At 42.9% G+C, this 17,618-nt stretch overlaps 1 protein-coding gene across 9 annotated transcripts in view; it reads right to left on the bottom strand.

The window, feature by feature from the left end:
• Window positions 1–17,618, bottom strand: part of LOC117150514 (nesprin-1) — a 102,785-nt gene that overhangs the window by 79,801 nt on the left and 5,366 nt on the right. For 4 of the 9 annotated variants that reach the window (XM_033317497.1, XM_033317460.1, XM_033317469.1 and 1 more), the window contains exons 2-6: window positions 8,328–8,389; window positions 3,808–4,080; window positions 3,162–3,328; window positions 2,826–3,102; window positions 112–2,718 (exon numbers count right to left, since the gene is read on the bottom strand). In XM_033317497.1, coding sequence (XP_033173388.1) covers window positions 112–2,718; window positions 2,826–3,102; window positions 3,162–3,328; window positions 3,808–4,080; window positions 8,328–8,389 — 3,386 coding nt within the window. Of the gene's footprint in view, window positions 1–111; window positions 2,719–2,825; window positions 3,103–3,161; window positions 3,329–3,807; window positions 4,081–8,327; window positions 8,390–14,798; window positions 17,263–17,618 lie in introns of those variants that run through there. The other 5 variants (XM_033317485.1, XM_033317430.1, XM_033317454.1 and 2 more) reach the window with 5 other exon arrangements.

Genomic DNA, 17,618 nt, shown 5'->3' with positions numbered 1-17,618 from the left:
ATATTAGTTACCACTAGCTCCCTCAGCTTCAGGGCATGCGTGATGGGTAATGAGAGGATTATTTATAGGTGATCGAAATGCAATGTTTATAGATCATTATTATTAGCTTACCTGGAAGACCACCTTCTCCTTTTCGAATTCCTCCATGGTATTAACTTCGTTCACAATATTCTTAAGGCTCTGATCCACGCCGTTCATCCAATCGACCATGTCGTTGAACTTCAGATGATAGCCCTGCCATTGGGCCGGGATTTGCTGGAGAGTCTGACGCATATCGCCCAGTTTGTTGGACAACAGTTGCCACTGCGACTTGGCATTGTCGTAGGCCTGATCCAGACTAATGTCACCGGGCTGTTGTTGCCTGTGGGCCTGGGCCAAACGTTGCATGTTTTGGAGGCATCGCTCCAGACGAGGAACGACATCCTGTTGCAGAAGGAACTGTTGGTTGCGCTGGAGTATAGAGTCCACATCCTCATTGCGATTGAGGGCCTGCTGCTCCAGCTGCAACTCCTTCTCTACATCCTTCAGAGATTGATAGAATGCGTTCTCATCCAGTCTAAATTCCAGTTTCAGTAGATGCAAAGGAGCCTGGGACAACACATTCTTCCAGCGGGACTGCAACTGCTCCACACTTTGCACCACAGCAGGTTGCTCCTGGGCGGGCAATGTGGTCAGAAGTTGTTGAGCCGACTGCACCAGATCATTCATCCAGCGATCGTTGACCTGCTCGAAGAAATACTTCTGTGTCTCGATTGTGGTCTTCGATTCGATGTGCTTCTCCACCAACATGGATTCAGCTTGGGTTAGCCATTCGCTGACCACACGTTCGTTGTCCTTGAAGTTACTCCATCCACCGGCTGCCGAATCCAAGCGCTGTTCCCATTGCTGGGCATTCTGTATCACATAGTTGAAACGCTCGTTCAGCTGCTGCATTTGCTGGGAAGCAGGAGCAGTATCGATCTTATCATCGGAGGATACAGCCTTCAAGAGATTCTGGAACACCTTGTTCTTGCTCTCCAGCATGGATCGGTAGTAGACAGTGCGCGAGAAGTAGGTCTTGTGTTTGTGCAGTTGCTCATTGATGGCATCACGGCCTCCGGAAAGATTATGGGTTCCCAGAAGCTGCTCAGCCTCACTCAGCCACTGGTGGATCTCCTTTTGTCCAGCCTCCAGGGATTCCTGTTGGATTTGAAGCTGGTGGAACAGATGGAGCTTGGCAGGCAACTGGGCACGTATGCGCACCAGAGATTCCTTCTCTTGCTTGAGTAGCTTCATCATCTTGTCCACCTCATCGCGGGAAAGGTCTTGGATCAGAGATTGGAAGTTCCTGCTGATGGTTTTGAACAGCTCCTCGTTGTCATCGATTTCGCTGGCCAATTGCTGCAACTGCTGGCCGTACTGCTTGACTTGTTCACTGTTGCCCAGAACTTGTCGATGGTCCAGAACGCTTTCGGCTCCTCGCAGCCATCTGGACAGCTGCTCTATGCCCGACTTGTACTCCTGTCGGGATCGGATAATGTCACCAGCATGCATGTACTGCTTGGTGTTGGCGAACAGCCGCTCGAATCGCTCAGAGAGAGCTCCATGGCGCTGACGCAGTTGCTGGGCAATGGGCTCCTCGCAGGAGGCAATCAGATAGTTAGCCGAGCTAGCGAGGGCATCAAACTTGTCCTTCCAAACGGGTATATCCTGAAAGAAGTCCAAACGCTCATCCTCGCTTTGGTTGACCTTTTGCTCAGCCAGCTGCAGCCACTCCTCGCAGGTGGGGGCCAATTGGTTCCAGCTGCGCCAGCAGTTGACCACTTCCTCCAGGGAGTTCTGACAGCACTTCAGTTCCATGGAGACGCGCTTCCAGCGCTCCTCGGTTTCATACATGAATCGATCGATGTCGTTGATCTCCTTGCGCGGCACATTGCCATCGCGCTTGTACTCCTCCACCACCTGTTGCATATCGACAAAGGCCTTCTGGAACTCCTGGAAGATCTTGTTGCGCGACACAAAGTTCTTGTACTGCTCCAGTTGTTGGGCCACCTTCTCCTCGTGACCATACTTTCCAGTCCATCCGCGCATCTTGTTCTCCACCAGATTGAGGAAGGCAATCAAACAGCACTTGTGCTCCAGGAACTTCAAACGAATCCTTCGCTCCGCTGCCTTCGGTCCGACCTCTTGAAGTCTACGCTCCATGTTGCGCAACTGCTCCAGGGGAATCTGCTGGGCCACTGGTGACCGCTTGGCATTGTCAAACATGGCCAAAATGCGCGGCAGGTCGGCAAAGAAGAGCTTGTGCTCCTCCAGCTTCCTGCTGATCACTGCGGCCGTTTCCTCATTCATAGCATTGGGTATATCGTTGTCCATTAATAGCTTCTCAGCTTCGGCTAACCATTTGCCAACGGTGCCGAAGTCGCCGGGCAGCTCCGAATCCAGCAGCCAGAGCCAGTACATCATCTGGTACTGGAGGCGCTGCCACAGCTCGTTGATCTCCTCCCAGGATTGGCGGGAGACCTGCAGGAATCCGCTCTGGCTCTCAATGAGCTGTTTCAAGCGATTGTAGGCCGCCAAATGTGCATCGACCTCAGAACGTGCCAGTAAATATTCACCAAAATCGCGTGGGAACGAGCTCATCATGACCATGGGCTCGTACTCAGTGGTCTTTTCCACCAGGAAGCGACGCAGTTCGTCCGCCTCCTGCTGCACATGCGACTGGTCGCGGGAAGCACCCTGCAACAAATTTGATTGGATAAGTAAAAACGTCCACACCTCCAGTCGCATTCGAAAGCTTCAAAGATAGTTTACAAACATCAAATGAATTTCCCAGCGAAACTCACCTTTGGTTCGGGATACTTGTGCAAAAATTGCGCCACATATGTCATGATACTCTTCTCGTCCGGCTTGGGTACGTCCACATCCTCAGCGTCCAGGAGCTTGGCAATGCCCAATTTGCTTTCGGCCACATCGAAAGCGGTCTCCAAACGCTGACGGTTGCTGGTCTTCTTGAGCTCAGCCAAGTTGACCAGGTTCGCCTTGATGGCATCGATGAGGGCCAGGAAAGCGACGCCATCTCTCCAGCTGGCGCCGAAATCCTTCACCTCCACACCACTGTCCCTATTTAATGGGTATTGATTATGAATATGAACAACTTAGTATAGGTTTCGTCCACTCACTTTGGCAAGGCATTAGTCACCCAGTTGAGCAGGGTCTTCCTGGCACCCTGCTTCCACTTCTCAGCCTTTAGATCGCCGTGCTTCTGGTTGCCAACACTGTCGAGGGAACTAACCGAACCGCCAATACCATGACCCAAATACTCTAGGTTGCGGCTGTTCTCCTCGATCTATGAATATAAAATTGAGTTAGTACATTTTCGATACTTCCCGCATGCGTGGCAATGTAATGGTTAAACTTAAAATATGGAAGTGCCTCAAAAAGGTTTGGCTACCAACTAAAGACGATATTCTACCCAAAAATAAATGAGGTACACACGACAAAACAACAATTACACGTCGAACTTGGACCCACCTGTGGCGCATAATTTATAACTACTACTAAGTTTTTCCGCCTCTTTTTACGAAGCTTGTTTACGTGTTAGGATTATGATATCAATAAAAAAGTATATAGAAAAGAAGGTTCATAGGGTTAATTACGTTTAAAGTTTCAAAATTTGCTGGCCATTTGGACTTGGAGTGTACATCTCTACTGGTGGTAGCCTCGTGAGAAGGTGTACAACTAGCAACCAATTGTTGGTGGTGCTCTCAATTCGTGAACTGGTGCACTCGGTGTATATAATATATATGGTATATAAGGCATGCTTACCTGGAAGTACAAGATGATCGTCCATATCAAGCCCAACACAACTGGTGGTCTCCCATCCACCAGATCTGCGGGATTGATATTGACCAACTTGATCCGTTTGCTGGCCAGAAATTGCAGGGCCGTGTTGGCATTGCTGAGGAAATGTGGACGCCGTAGAACGCGACCCTTCTCCACGGGCAAACGTTCGCCGGACAGAACTTCCAGCAATGCGATTAGTTTCGTACCATCGCGTAAGTCATTGATTAAGTCATCGATGCGAAGCGGTGGAACACGCTGAAAAATAACAATATTAACAATATAGTTTACAGCTAACTGAATATATGTAACGATAGTTATCGATATGCGATGATCGATAATCATCGCAAAGGGTAGCGTCGTGAGCGCAAGTAGATATAAGAAAATAGGACAAGCATAGAGAGAGTCGAAGAGAACAAAGAGAGTTGAAAGTTGTGTGGGTAAAAGATCTTAAAGCCGAAAGTTGTCGTGTGCGGTCATCTCTTTATTAAATATCCTACATGCATATGCTACTATTTAAACTTTCACCCTAAAGTCATAAAAAAGGTGTTCTAAACGGTTAATCTTCGACTAGATGCGGATGCAACCTAAAGGGAAATCCATCCAAAGTAATGGGGTGAACTTCTATTTAAAGTGTTTCTGCTTGATAAATTTAATTTCGTTTAAATTACAACTCTTACTCAAGTAGAGTTAAGTAGCCCACAATGGATCTTGAGTGCTTTTAGTGTAATTTTCGGAGCTCTTTATGATGCTATTAAGTGCACTATGCCATAAATATATACAAACTTAATGGGGTGCATTGAATAGATTTAATTCGGACAATTTCGACTGCCTTAACAGATTTCCATAAGTTTATTTTCGGTTAATCAATCAAATGCAGCTCACGCAATCGTTCGAGGCGCATTAAATCAATTAAAATAGTTTAAATTGCGATGCGATAATTTGCCGTGATACTGCCAGTGTGGGCCAAGACAAATTGGCAAATGGCACGAGCAGGCATTTAACTTCAATCCACCGCAAAAGATTACAGTTTTTAAGGTAATGCCATTAAGGCCGCAGCAACGGAAGTGGCACCAAAAACAAACAACCACCAACTAACTAAACAAACAACAAAGCGGCGAAAATTCATTGTAATTGAGTGTAGCATTTAATTGAGCTTTCTTGTGGGTAAATAGTTTCTGCAAAACTTTATTCAACTGCTGCCAGCAGCAACATGCAAAAGACAATGACAATCGCAAAAAACTTTGTACGGCAAAAACTTTTCATTTTTGTGTGAATTCTGCTTCAGAACAGACATAGCGAAATCAATTTCAATGCTTCCGTTTCCGGTTCCACCAGATACGCCCATCTTTTTTACCCTTAGTTCCGGAATTTATGGTGTCATAGTGCTTCATATAAAAAACTTTTACCCCATTCCGCTGTTTATTTCGGGCAGACATATGTCATTGAAGCCGTTGCCTGGTTGTCTCCTAGGAACATAATACTCCACGGTCATGACATCGGTGAAAAATGGGTCTTACTAGCTAATCGCCTAATGGATACCTTTCCTTGATGAAGCCGCCAAAGTATTATAATTGTGTTGGGTTAATTTGATAAGCTTAACAAAGTTCTAGGTAAGAACGGAGCTTAAAATAAGCATGTTACTTATCTTCTTGAATAGCATTTTCCAATTAAAACAAGAGAGAGTGCTATAGTCGAGTTTCCCGACTATCAGATACTCTTTACTCCGTAGATATTGGGGAACTGTATGCTGAATCTCAAACCTAAGGACAAACGGACATGACCAAATCGACTCGCCTATTGATCCTGATCAATAATGTATATATTTTATATAGTCGGAAACGCTTCCTTCTGCCTGTTACATACTTTCCAACGAATCTAGTATACCCTTTTACTCTACGTGCAAGGGGTTTAATTATTTATGCTACCTACTTCTCAGTCATAACCATAATTCCACACCATGGGTGAATAGTTGCTTAGAGGATTGTAAATCTTCTGTAATCTTTCCACTCGTCACCTGTCCACGCAATTAGACGAGCACCGAACAAATGTTTGCAGCATTCGTGACCCACTTTCCCCTTCACCAAATCCTTTCTAATTTAATCGCCTCTAATAGCTGAATCCTTTCACTTTGGTTTCATGGCGGTCTGGACGCGTCGATATGGATTCCCCATGCGGGTGCTCCAACTGGAGGGCACGACTCGTGCCCGGGCGTTGCCATCAATTATGTCATAGAGCAATGAAAGCGAGCTGGGCAACTGGGTATGTGGACCGCCACTCAAAAATTGAACATCCAACGAGCTTTTTGTCACTCGGACCCACCGCGAGCGTATAAATTAATTCATAAATTTTAATCAAATTCTATGGAAAGCGAACGTTGGGAGCGGGTTTTTGGGTCGTCAGCGCAGTCAACTAAAAACCTCGTTCACCTTGAACTGAACTGAGCTAAACAAACATTTTTTTAATTTCGGCTGCCCCATCAAATGATTTTACATGCGAGTGTGTATCTGTCGGATACGTGGATACAGTATGCGGAAAATGGAAGACGCTTGCTAATTGACGGGTCTAACGAATCTTCAATAGGTAAACGCAAATTAAATAAATCACTTTTTATTTGCAACGGCAATAGCATTATTTATTGCCTCAGTAAAACGAGTCAGGCCAATCGCGTTGTGCAATTGCAAAGGCAGCTACAGCAATTTGCCCTGTCATTATGCACATTAAATGACTCATTTGCATATTGCATAACTCCTTGATGTAGATGTTGCATCTGCGACTCCTTGGACGCCTGAAATGTCTGACTTCAATCTGGAGAGCCCAGCCCACGCACTCTGCATTTCGACTCGAAGACGGATACCCCTGCATTTCAGCTGCTCCTTTTATGTGGAATACATACTTATATAGCTGACTGGCAGCCTTATCGAGCTGCACACTCTGCCAGTCGAGAAACTGGTTTTCGAATTGAATTTGGATTGTATTGGAAGATTTGCCGGCCGGCAACAGTTTTTCCTACATGCACTTAGATACTTTTTTTAAGTGGAAAAAATTGTAATAGCGTCTGCAATTAATAATAATGGCTCATAAAATTAATTTGGTTGAGAAAATGTCATTGAAAAAGGTTGTAACAAAATTTATTTCACAAAAAAATATATGTATTAAGTTTAAAGCCGAATTTTATAGGCTTCAAAATATAAATTATTACATAATAAAATAAAATAATATTATATTATTAAATAACAATTGAACTCCAGTTTCATTATCTTTTTCTTTTATAATAAGGAAGTAAGGCTATAAGGTTCCTGAATATAGTTTTCTTTGAATATGCAAACATTCTTTTTATAGATTATATTTATTTTTGAAAATTTTCCCATATCTTCCAGCATTAAAACCACAGTAATGTGGGCGACAAAAAATCGCCGGCTCATGTCTGCAGATTGCCGTTGGTATTAAAAGATAACGCATTTGAGACACCAAACGAAACATGGCTCACTCAATCTGCGACTTTGGCCGGAGATTGCCTGGAAAGCCTGAGGAGACTGAAAAGACTGAAAAGTGCATTAAATCACCTCCGATCTGGAGGCATGAAAGTAAGTCAGTAGGCGTCGCGTGGGTTTCTGGCCGGGTTAATGGCAATGCTATTGAAGCCACCAACCGCCGATCCCCGCCAGAAACGGAACTGTCTGGCATTAATGCAACTCGCTGGTTGTTGGCTTTCGGGCAACTTTGGTTGGATTTCTTCCAACCATTTTTCTTTCAATATTTTCTTAACAATTTTCTTTCTTTTTTTTTTTTGCATTGTTCAAAGTCTGAAGTGTTGAAGTATGGAGAGCACCTAGACAAATGTGTTGAGGAATTTCTAGCTCATAAGATATTCTTGGAAGCTAACCAGCGAGAAAGAGTGACTCCAATATGTTCAGACATGACAAATGTTTATCCAGAACCTGTAGGTACATATTTACTCATAATGCTAATGATAAAACCAGAAGGCTTTAAAGATTTTTGCGAGGATTTATTGCGGCCATAAAAGATCAAACACCAGGTTGTGCTCCGAAAAAATAACACAAAATTCACCAAAAATAATAATAATCTTAAAAAATGCAGTCGAATTATTCAGCTTTCAAAATCTTTTCACTAATTTACTTGACAATGACAAGCCCCAAAAACAAGCAACCTTCAAATTTCACGCATTTAGTATCTGTTATATCACAGATCTGTGAACAAATACTTTTCGCTTATTATTCCATCATAATTACTGTACAAATAAATAAGCTTATCACGCTTAAATTCCGATTTTGTATTCAAAGTGATGGACATGTCACGCCCCCTAACCCATTTTTGTTTTCAGTTTTTTTGGCACACTCGGAAAAAACCTCTCACGATTGGTTTATCAAATGCAAATCTATATGCAAATTCCAATGCCACTGTGTTGTAGACAAAACTTATTTGCAGAATAGCAAATCGATTGAGACTTTTCAGGGGGATAGACAAAGACAAGATAGACTCACCTTCAATAGGTATGAATTAATCCAATTAGTGAATGTCTTCTTCTGCACACGTTCTTGCTCCTCTGAAAATGTTAGAAAAGACGAAGAAAAGGTAAATGTCAGTAAATGGGGTATACAATTCGTTCATTTGCAATTAATTGTTAAACAAGTGGCGGCAGAAAAGAGGAAAAAGATACTTAAAAGGCGAAAAAAGAGACATGACGATACTACCAAAGATACCGAAAGCAACCGATAAGATACATTTCTTTGTATGCCACCTACACCAGCTTTTCGTTTTGCCTGATGTTGACTTTAACTTAATTATCAGTTAAGTCGGTGTATAAAACTAAGTTAACACAATGACATCATGTTTGAGTTCGCTATATTATCGCAAAAGGTTTATATCCTCAATAAACTTAACAAACTTAAAATGAAGTGGAAAGCTTTGATTTGCCCACAGTTTCTTAACAATTACTTTTAAAATCAACCTGCATTCCTTAAATTTTCTTGATAATTAAACGCAATGTTTAAGTCGTAAACAATTAAGCAAGTAATATTTAAAATTTCGTTGACCCTTTAACTTGCGTCAAAGAGGTAGACCGCAAATTGTAAACACGAGTTCTCAGATTTGCTAAAGCAAATATTTAGTTTTTTTTTTGCGTTGCTTAATTACCTCAATTTCATTCTTTAGCCGACAAATTGAAATAATAAACAAGGCGTTAAAACATCAATTTGTAAACAATTATCAAAATATACACAAGTGAGCGCGAAAAAGAAACGCATTAAGCGTAGTCATTATGGAAAAGTGCAGTCGAAATGGAAATGAATATGCAAAATGGAAAATGAAAATGGAAATGGTGGCCAGCAGCTGTCTGGTGAAAATCCTATCCACGGCAGGCCAAATCCAGCCCATTGGGAATTCAGCTCCAAGAATACTTGGCCCAGTGCGTGGTCTATACAGTGCCTGGCATTTGGCCAAACGCATGCCAACAATATGGAACGAAAATAGATTTCCCGTAATAAATAAGAAATACTCAATTTTTCGAAAATGGAAAATTTCTACAGTTAGACAAGAGGAATGCTTGGAATAAGAATTATTACATAAAATAAATCGAGGCAGCCTATGAAAGCGTCAAACGCTCAGCCAATTAACAAAACAATTTTACAAAGTAAAGCACGAAAACAAATTGTAATAATTAATTTTAAATGATCCCCACAACTTGGGATCTCTTAAGTTTTCCATTTCTCGAATTGAATTTTCATTCATTTAATGCTAGCTGAGTGACGCAATTTCTGAAATGTTGACAAAAGATTATTTAAATAGAAATTAGTTCAAGGTTGCGCAATTTGCAAACCAACTGAAAGTCGTGTACGTATAATATATATATGCATTAATCTTTCTAAAATGAAAGAAATAATTTAGCCAACATTCGGCAACGCAAAACCGACAAATTTATGCAATTAGATGAACTTGAGGCAAGGTAAAAGCATCAAATCCTAACCTAATGGCCATTTTTATGTTCCTTTCAGACACGTTAAAATGCTCAAATGGCTTGTAAAGATTCGATGTAGCAGGTCCAATAATAAATTACCACAAATGTGGCATTTTAAATTTGGTATTTGTTTGGTTAGAAACATTTCAATATATACTTTCTTATCTCAAGTTATTTAATTTACCTATATAAACCAGTTTTGCTTGTTCATATATACCTAATTAAAATCCATGTGTTCTTAATTTGGGAATAACTCGTTTAAACTAATTTAATTGACATTCTAGCAGTGTTCAAAAAAATTTCTTAGAATTAAAATTTACCGATTAAGTGCACTTTTATTTGTTTTCCTTATCGATTGTTGTCTTTCCAAACAATTAAGTTGTTTTGGCCAAAAACATCGGACTCCGCTTCAAAAACTCGTTTAAAATTAACCTGATATTTTTGGTAACAAATCGTGAATGCGTTGCGAATATATTAACATAACTACCGCATTTGGCTAACTGAATTAATTTCCCCTAGAAAACAAGGTGGCTAAGTTTGTTGTATTTCGGTCTTGGCCTGTCCAAAAATAAATGTATATGCGCGACACATGTCGATTAGTTAACATTTTTAGTAAGCCATAAATCATGTGAATTTTTGGTAATTGTATTTTTTTAGCACCACAATGTGCTGATAGCAAAAAAATGCCAATTACTGCAGAGATAAGAATTAATGCACTTGAAGTTGTGGAATCTGATAAGAACTTAAAGTATAACAATATGGTGCTCATGATGCAGGTCAAGCTAATCAAACTTAGTGCTTAACTTTCTGAACCAGGCCGATTACACAATCAATATTTTCCTTCTTACTTTTGCTGCTATAAAAAATCCTGACTTTAAAACCTTTCCAACACTACTTATAAGTAATTTTGGTAAACAAACGTATAGTTTCCAATTAAGGCAACAGCTATTATAATTACACAATTTTAAGTGCTTAAAGCATTATTCAAATATACAATTTATCGACTTTCGAAAAGTCTAGCAAAATAAAAGCAATATCAAAAAGTAAAAGCATATGTAAATGTTTAATTTACACACCGCGTTATGCGTTAAACAATTAACAAGGGGGGCAAAATCGGGCCAGTGAGTAACGTTCAAGTTGAATGACTTTTCAGGTTTGTTGAAATCAATTTCCATTTCAATAATGATGTTTGAAATGATTACAAGATACCCGAGGGAAATGCCCATTATAGATTCTCCAGAAATTTCAGAAGCGGTAAATCGTTTTCTTCACTTCTTCTGTTTCGGCTGTCGGTTCTTCTGTTCTGTTTCGCTTCATCTTTTATGAATGGTTCAGTCAGTCAGTGAGTTAATGATGGTGATTATATTGATAAGTCGGTAGATTGTTATTTATGTTTATTTCGCCATTCTTGTTGTTTAATGAGCGCGTCGAAAACGTACGGGAAAATAGTAAAAAGTGTATATAGAAATTCCTAGAAAATGCCATAATGGAAACCTATGGGCTTTTCTTACCGTTAATAATGATTACCAATTACCAAAAAAAAATCTTAACAGAAAGAAGTCAAGTACTGAAAGGCCAGTCAGTTGGCTTTATATTCAGCTACAGCGTCGCCCATTTGTCTGAGTTGGCCTAGTTACAGAACATAAATAGAAACAAAAAACAAGAAGTGTTCGGTTAAACTAGTCTATTTGCTTTCACGCATAGCTAATTGTTTGGCCTGCCCTCCCAAAAAAAAGGGGAAAACACACCAAATACGATATATGTTCCTGTACATTTGCATAAACAAAAGGCAATCGAATCGTTGGTTGGGGAATGGGTTCTAGAATGCAGGCCGATTTGGAGCACATGTTGGGTTTTTTCAACGGAAGTGCGTCGAATTAAATGTTTGGAGCAGGGAATTTCCATGATACAAACACTAATGTTTATTTGCCTAATTATTAGGGGTATGACCAACTGGGTTACATAATCACTGGAATCTTTTGCATTTCTTAACCCTTTAACCATCCAAAAATTTATAATTTACACACTTTATCTATCGGAAATGCCATTCCTATCGCAAAAACCCCTTAAAATTATCTAAACCTAAACTGACACCAACTTAGTTGATTACACTCCAAAGTTCGTGCCACTCGATAAGATATTTTGATATTCTACCAAAACGAAGTGCCCATAATGTTGACCTTCCCAATTGGCAATCAACCATGTGATGAACACCACAGCATAGGCTGCATGGTCATAATAGCAACTGTTTAAATTTCGTTTAAATTTAAACTCACATTTCAACGCAGTACAGTGAAACCCAGCGAGGTGTGTCGAATTGCACTTGTGGTTGTCACCTGCGGCGACAAGTGAGCAGCAAAAATGTCGCATAAATTGCCCGCAGTCAACATGTTGAAGAGTCTTATAGATGCCATTACTTAACTTTACGCTCCACTGCCTTCGACAGGTTTACAACGCCACCCCCAACCATTTGCTGGTATTTCACAGATACTCGAAAATATTAGATGCAAATACGATACGCGCGATTCATATTGAAGTAGAGTCAAGTGGGGAGGCATTGCGTCATAACTAACTATATGTACTCTGTTTATTTATTTTTGTCATTTATAAAGCACATTAAACCAGCAGATAAGACTCAATGATTGAGCAGCTAAAACATTAGACAAATAAATAAGCCAACAAGCAAACTTTTCAAAAACCAAGAGATATTTTTTGTTTGCTTCTCCAGAAGAGATCTTCAAAAGATCTGCCCACGAGCAGAACTGAAAACCGGGGAGGTGGAAGCCACGAAATTGGAAATTTTTAATTTCCTCGACCACATGAGCAACATCTGGAGGGGAAAAGAATGGACACCCCCACATCCAAGCCATATATACTTTGTGGGTTAAGAGCAAACTTGTGGATGCTTCAAGTTCGGCTTTGTGTGTAAACTTGATTCGCTTCTTAACTTACAGAGCTCAGGTCAAATTTCAGCCAACTTCTCTGGACCGCATTTAAGGCATCAATTAAAAGCCGCTAAACTACATGCACTATAAATATTCGTGAGCTGACAGATAGATAGATAGATAGATAGATCTATCTCAGTTGTACGGCTGCTGCACGGATTGTTTCGTTCCGTTTGTGTGGATTACTTACAATGTCGAATCCACTGAGATAACGCTAGGCTGTCACTTTGTTTTGAAAACATTTTCATTGAGTTTAGCTATCAATATCTGTCATAAATCATCGCCATAGTCAAATTCGGCTTTGAATCGCGGCCTAATGAAGCTCAATAGCTGATGTACCGCAAGCCATGAATATGGATAGAGTTTTTTGTTTTCAATGGGCTTTTTGCACAGCCATTAAAATGGCATTAATGTTAATTGCTGGGAAAGTGAGGACATGTATTGAAAGCAAGTCAAGAGCCAGCAATCAATAGTTTACTATACTATATATCCATGTGAATGTCATCAATTAGTGAACGCTTGACGTACTTTTGCTGCCTTATAAATTCATATAGAGCTCTGTCTCCATGTCGCTATATGTATATGATATGCTAGATATTGTGTGCCAATATGGCTTACATTTGGGCCAAATTTAGCCGGCTTGTCAAGCAAACTTATCGAAGCATTCGAAGAGTTTGGTAAAACACGCAACGTCAAAATATTGGACAGCCAGCCGTTATGCTGACACTGACGATGATCCGAGAGGAGAAAATATAATACTTTAGCTCACGCAAACTTGATTTATGCTCACTAATTGTCACATGAAGACGTCTATCAGCGAATAACTAAGGTCTAGCGCATACCCTAGGAATAAGAGCTGCTTAAATGGGTTACAGATATTTTACTTTCAAGCTTATCCCAGTGTTTTAATCGGCTAATAAAAGTTGAAATGGCAAACATGGAAAATCAATTCCCATAAAATACAGGACTTTCCCCTCCGATAATCATCATATATAAAAGATAATGCTCGTATATTAACAAAACACACAACCGGCAGTCAGTTCATACATATCTATAGATACAAATGTGTGTCTGAAAATATTTGCATATACCACAAGTGCAGCCCAAAAATTGCGCCAGTCATTCGGGGGTCAGACGCTTCGAACCACTTAGATCAGCTATTTCAAGGAGGGCAAGACAGACAGACAGCCTGCCAGACACTTAATTGGTTGTTGTGCTTAACATAATAACAGCCGAGGAGGTCACATAATAGACAGCAATCCAACAATCCAACTATCGAACATCCCCAACCCCATCGAAATGATCTTGGGGGTAGTTCTGCCTCGAGTGCTTTTCGCTGCCAATAATTTTCCCTTTTTTCCACCGATGCAAGGAAAGAGGTAACAAACTGCTTGCCAACAGTCGATGGCGTGGGGCGAATACATAACAAACGCACTGTGCGCCAGTATATAAATAATATAAATCGCCAGATAGTATAGAAGTTCTGGGCGCGACCAACCGACCGACTGACTTATAACGACAGCCCCAATGAACACACAAGTCCGCTAAACAAGTTAAAGTTCGAATTGCTGCGTCTCAAAGCGACGGATGATGTCATTTCGGCAGTTTTTTTTATCGATTTTTTTACTTTTTTGTGTAATAATTAATTAAGCATACAAATGTCTCTCGAAGCAGGTGTAACCACAAAGTAGCGCCGCCTGACCTTGACATTCTATGGGATCTTCTATATACTGTAGCTTCTGCCCCATTATATAAAGATATATGGTTTTCCGAACGGGTATTGCAATTTCCGTTATCTGAAGACCACAGGTGGTGGGTATCTTTGAGATAAGATCTGGCTTAAAATAGGCCAAATTGGGGATTAACTGGGATGTATGGTGTAAGATAGGAGTACACGGAATGTAACTGATTTTGCACATACTAACTTTCATAAAGATACATTAGATACACTTAAAAGATGGCTACGAATTATATAGTGCTAGTAGCCTGACACTGGACACGACTTTTCCCACGCATTATGGCTATATCCCATCCATGTTCCTCCCGATTTTTACCTCGTTTCTCCTTGATATGGCTATCGTACTGGGAATTGCTGCGGGCGTAATTGATGGACGCCATGGTGGACTGGAACTCCTGGTATTCCTGGTCGCTGGGTGATTCGTTGCTGCGGCCACTTTGCGTTGCCAGAGTCTGATAATCCTGGCGCAGACTCTTGCTGAAAGTGCCGATGCCACTGAGGGCGTGGGCAGCTGTTGCGGATATGGATGCGGTTGGGGTTACTGCGGATGCGGATATGGATGCCGGTGTGGTGGGACGCGTGGGCGTGGACACAATCACTATACTGCTGGCGGGTCTGCCCTCCGTGTCCGAATCGTTATCGATGTCGATATCGTTGTCACTGGCGTTGGATTTCCCGGTGCGTATTTGCGCGATATTTCCGACGACCACCGGCGACGTTTCGATTAGTTTACGCGACGTGGACGATGAGGAGGTGGCGGAGGTCGAGGTCGAGGATGAGGTGGACTTGGTCGTTGTGCTGGTTATCGTTTTGTGGCTTACAATTTTCCGGGGCTCTTCCGTCGAAGAACCGCGCAATTGGCACGTTGCAGCTGGACTAACTAGAGTTTTCGGACCCGTTTGCGGTTGCTCCTTCGTGCCAATTGGCGTGGATGTTAGCATTGTCTTCGTGGCGCCGGCCAGGTCTAAGTCCCTTGGTCTTTGGGGTGTTGAGTCCTGAGGGCTGGTGCGGTTGCCGCCACCCACCTGGACAGTTGTTTGCTGGTACAAACGCCGGCGGGGGTTGCTACCGCCGACGGTAATGTCAATGTTGCCGGTTGCCATGGCCACTTCCTGCCGACCGAACGACAGGTCGGTCTCGTCCCTCGTCTGGTTCTCCTCGGTTAGTTCGCTTTCCTGCTCCAGTTTGATCAGAATCCTTCGTCCGCCGGCGGTGAGATCCACGCTCCGCGGTGGCGTAACACTGGATCGCTCGCTGGAGTAACTGGAACGCGACCAGGACGGCGAATCTCTGGGCGATACATAGCCCTCGCCGTGGCGATAGATCTTCTCCTCGGCATAGCCGCCATCGCTGGTCATCGAGGAGGTGATGATGGTCCTCACACCGTCCGCAGATGGCACCTCCCTTACGGTTCGTTCGCCCTCCAAAAAGTTTTCCAGTTCCTTGAACTCCTTCTTCTTGGTCCTTCGAGTGGTTCTTAGGGTCACATTGAACGGCGCCAGGTGCTCCTCGACATTGCCGTGCTCGGCACCGGGACTCATGCGACTGGTGGTCCGCAGGGTCACGTTGAAGGGACTCGCCACCTGGTCACTGGTCACCTCCACGCGACGCGGCGGAGTTGTGTGCCGCAGCTGGACCTGCTGAAAGGCCAGCTTGGCTGCCTCCGCCTCGGCCAAGCCACGTTGCCTCTCCTGGCGCAGGCGGCGCTCAATCTCATGGACATCGATCTCGAATGGATTCTCGGCATCATACTCATCCTGGTCGTCGGTCAGACGCAGCTCATCAGAGCTCTGCTCGGCTGGACGCTTCACGGGACTGGAGCCATCCGACCAGACCTTCTCATACTGGGCCACCTTTTGACGCAATCGCTGCTGGTTGGGCGATGGAGCAGCTGCTGCTCCTGCTGCGTGCTCCCCCAGGATAAACTCTTCCACGTTGGAGCTACTCGAGGTGGTGAGGGAGGTGGTGATGGTCTTCATGTAGGTCCTCGTCACCGTCGATGTCTCCAGCTGTTGGCTCTCCGCCTCCTCCTCCAGCACCTGCTCTCTCGAGGATTTCTGCTCATGCGCACGACGCCGGCGAACAGCTGGGACTGGAGGCACGTCATCGCCTCCGACTGCTCCTGCTCCGCCCCCGCCGGCATCTATGGTTGTTGGATCCATGTGCTTGGATCCTGCTCCTCCACTATCAGCCATAATGGCATTGATTTCGCTAATAGACCCTCGTCAAGCCAAATTGTCATCGGTCACGAGTTTTTCGCAGCCCCAAAAAACCAGCCTTTAATTCGTGTCCTTTTCTCCTCGCTCCACCAATTTTCTCTCCTTTTTCGGCTTTCCACCAAATGCAGAATTGATTTTTCTCACGCAACGCACACACACACTCACACACACACGGTGACTTTTCACCGAATTTTCTCTTTGAACAACCCTTGAATGGCCTTCAGTCTTTAATTTTTCGGCCCACGTAATTCAACTTTAATTTTCCCAAATGCAAATACACACGCTTCTTCGCTATTTTATTATATTTAACACTTGAAGCTTTGGGCTTTTGGGGATTTTATTGCGCGACACACAATGCCAACCGGAGATTATCTCACGCAGTTAGGTAAGGAAATTAGTATTTCGCTCGCAATTCTTCTCGCTGCCCCACCACAAGAAGATGCGAGAATACGGGGGCTTTCGGTGTGTTTATTTCTTTTATTTCAGTTTTGACTGCTGAACATAGCCGGCTATATCACATTATCACCCGGCGACTTCGTCGCTCCGCGTTTCCAATCCGCTGTCGTAGAAAGCCGGTTCGATACTGAACCCAAACCCACTGGCGTTCAATGTGCTACGCCTTGTCCAGTCCAAAAAGTCGCGAGAGAGGAGCTGCATAGTAATCGTAGTAAAGCTCAGAGTCTGTGCTGCCCAATGTGTGTTGGTATTTCGTTCGAAAGACAAGAGAGAGAGAGTCTTGGAACGATGTGGTCGAAAATCCGAGAGAGAATCAGAGACTCAAAACGGGAGTATACGCAATATTTCGTACCACTTTTGATGGATGTTGTTTACCACACGTACTCTCCGCTTTTGAACAACAGCTTTTGTTGTTGTTTGGGGTCAGTGGCGCAGTAGCCGGCTTTTTTCAAGGGGGTGAG

Source organism: Drosophila mauritiana, chromosome 2L (genome assembly GCF_004382145.1).
Source record: "Drosophila mauritiana strain mau12 chromosome 2L, ASM438214v1, whole genome shotgun sequence".
In the NCBI taxonomy this organism is placed as follows: domain Eukaryota; kingdom Metazoa; phylum Arthropoda; class Insecta; order Diptera; family Drosophilidae; genus Drosophila; species Drosophila mauritiana.
Note: the sequence above shows the minus strand (reverse complement) of the source record. Positions and strands in the feature narration are given on the sequence as shown.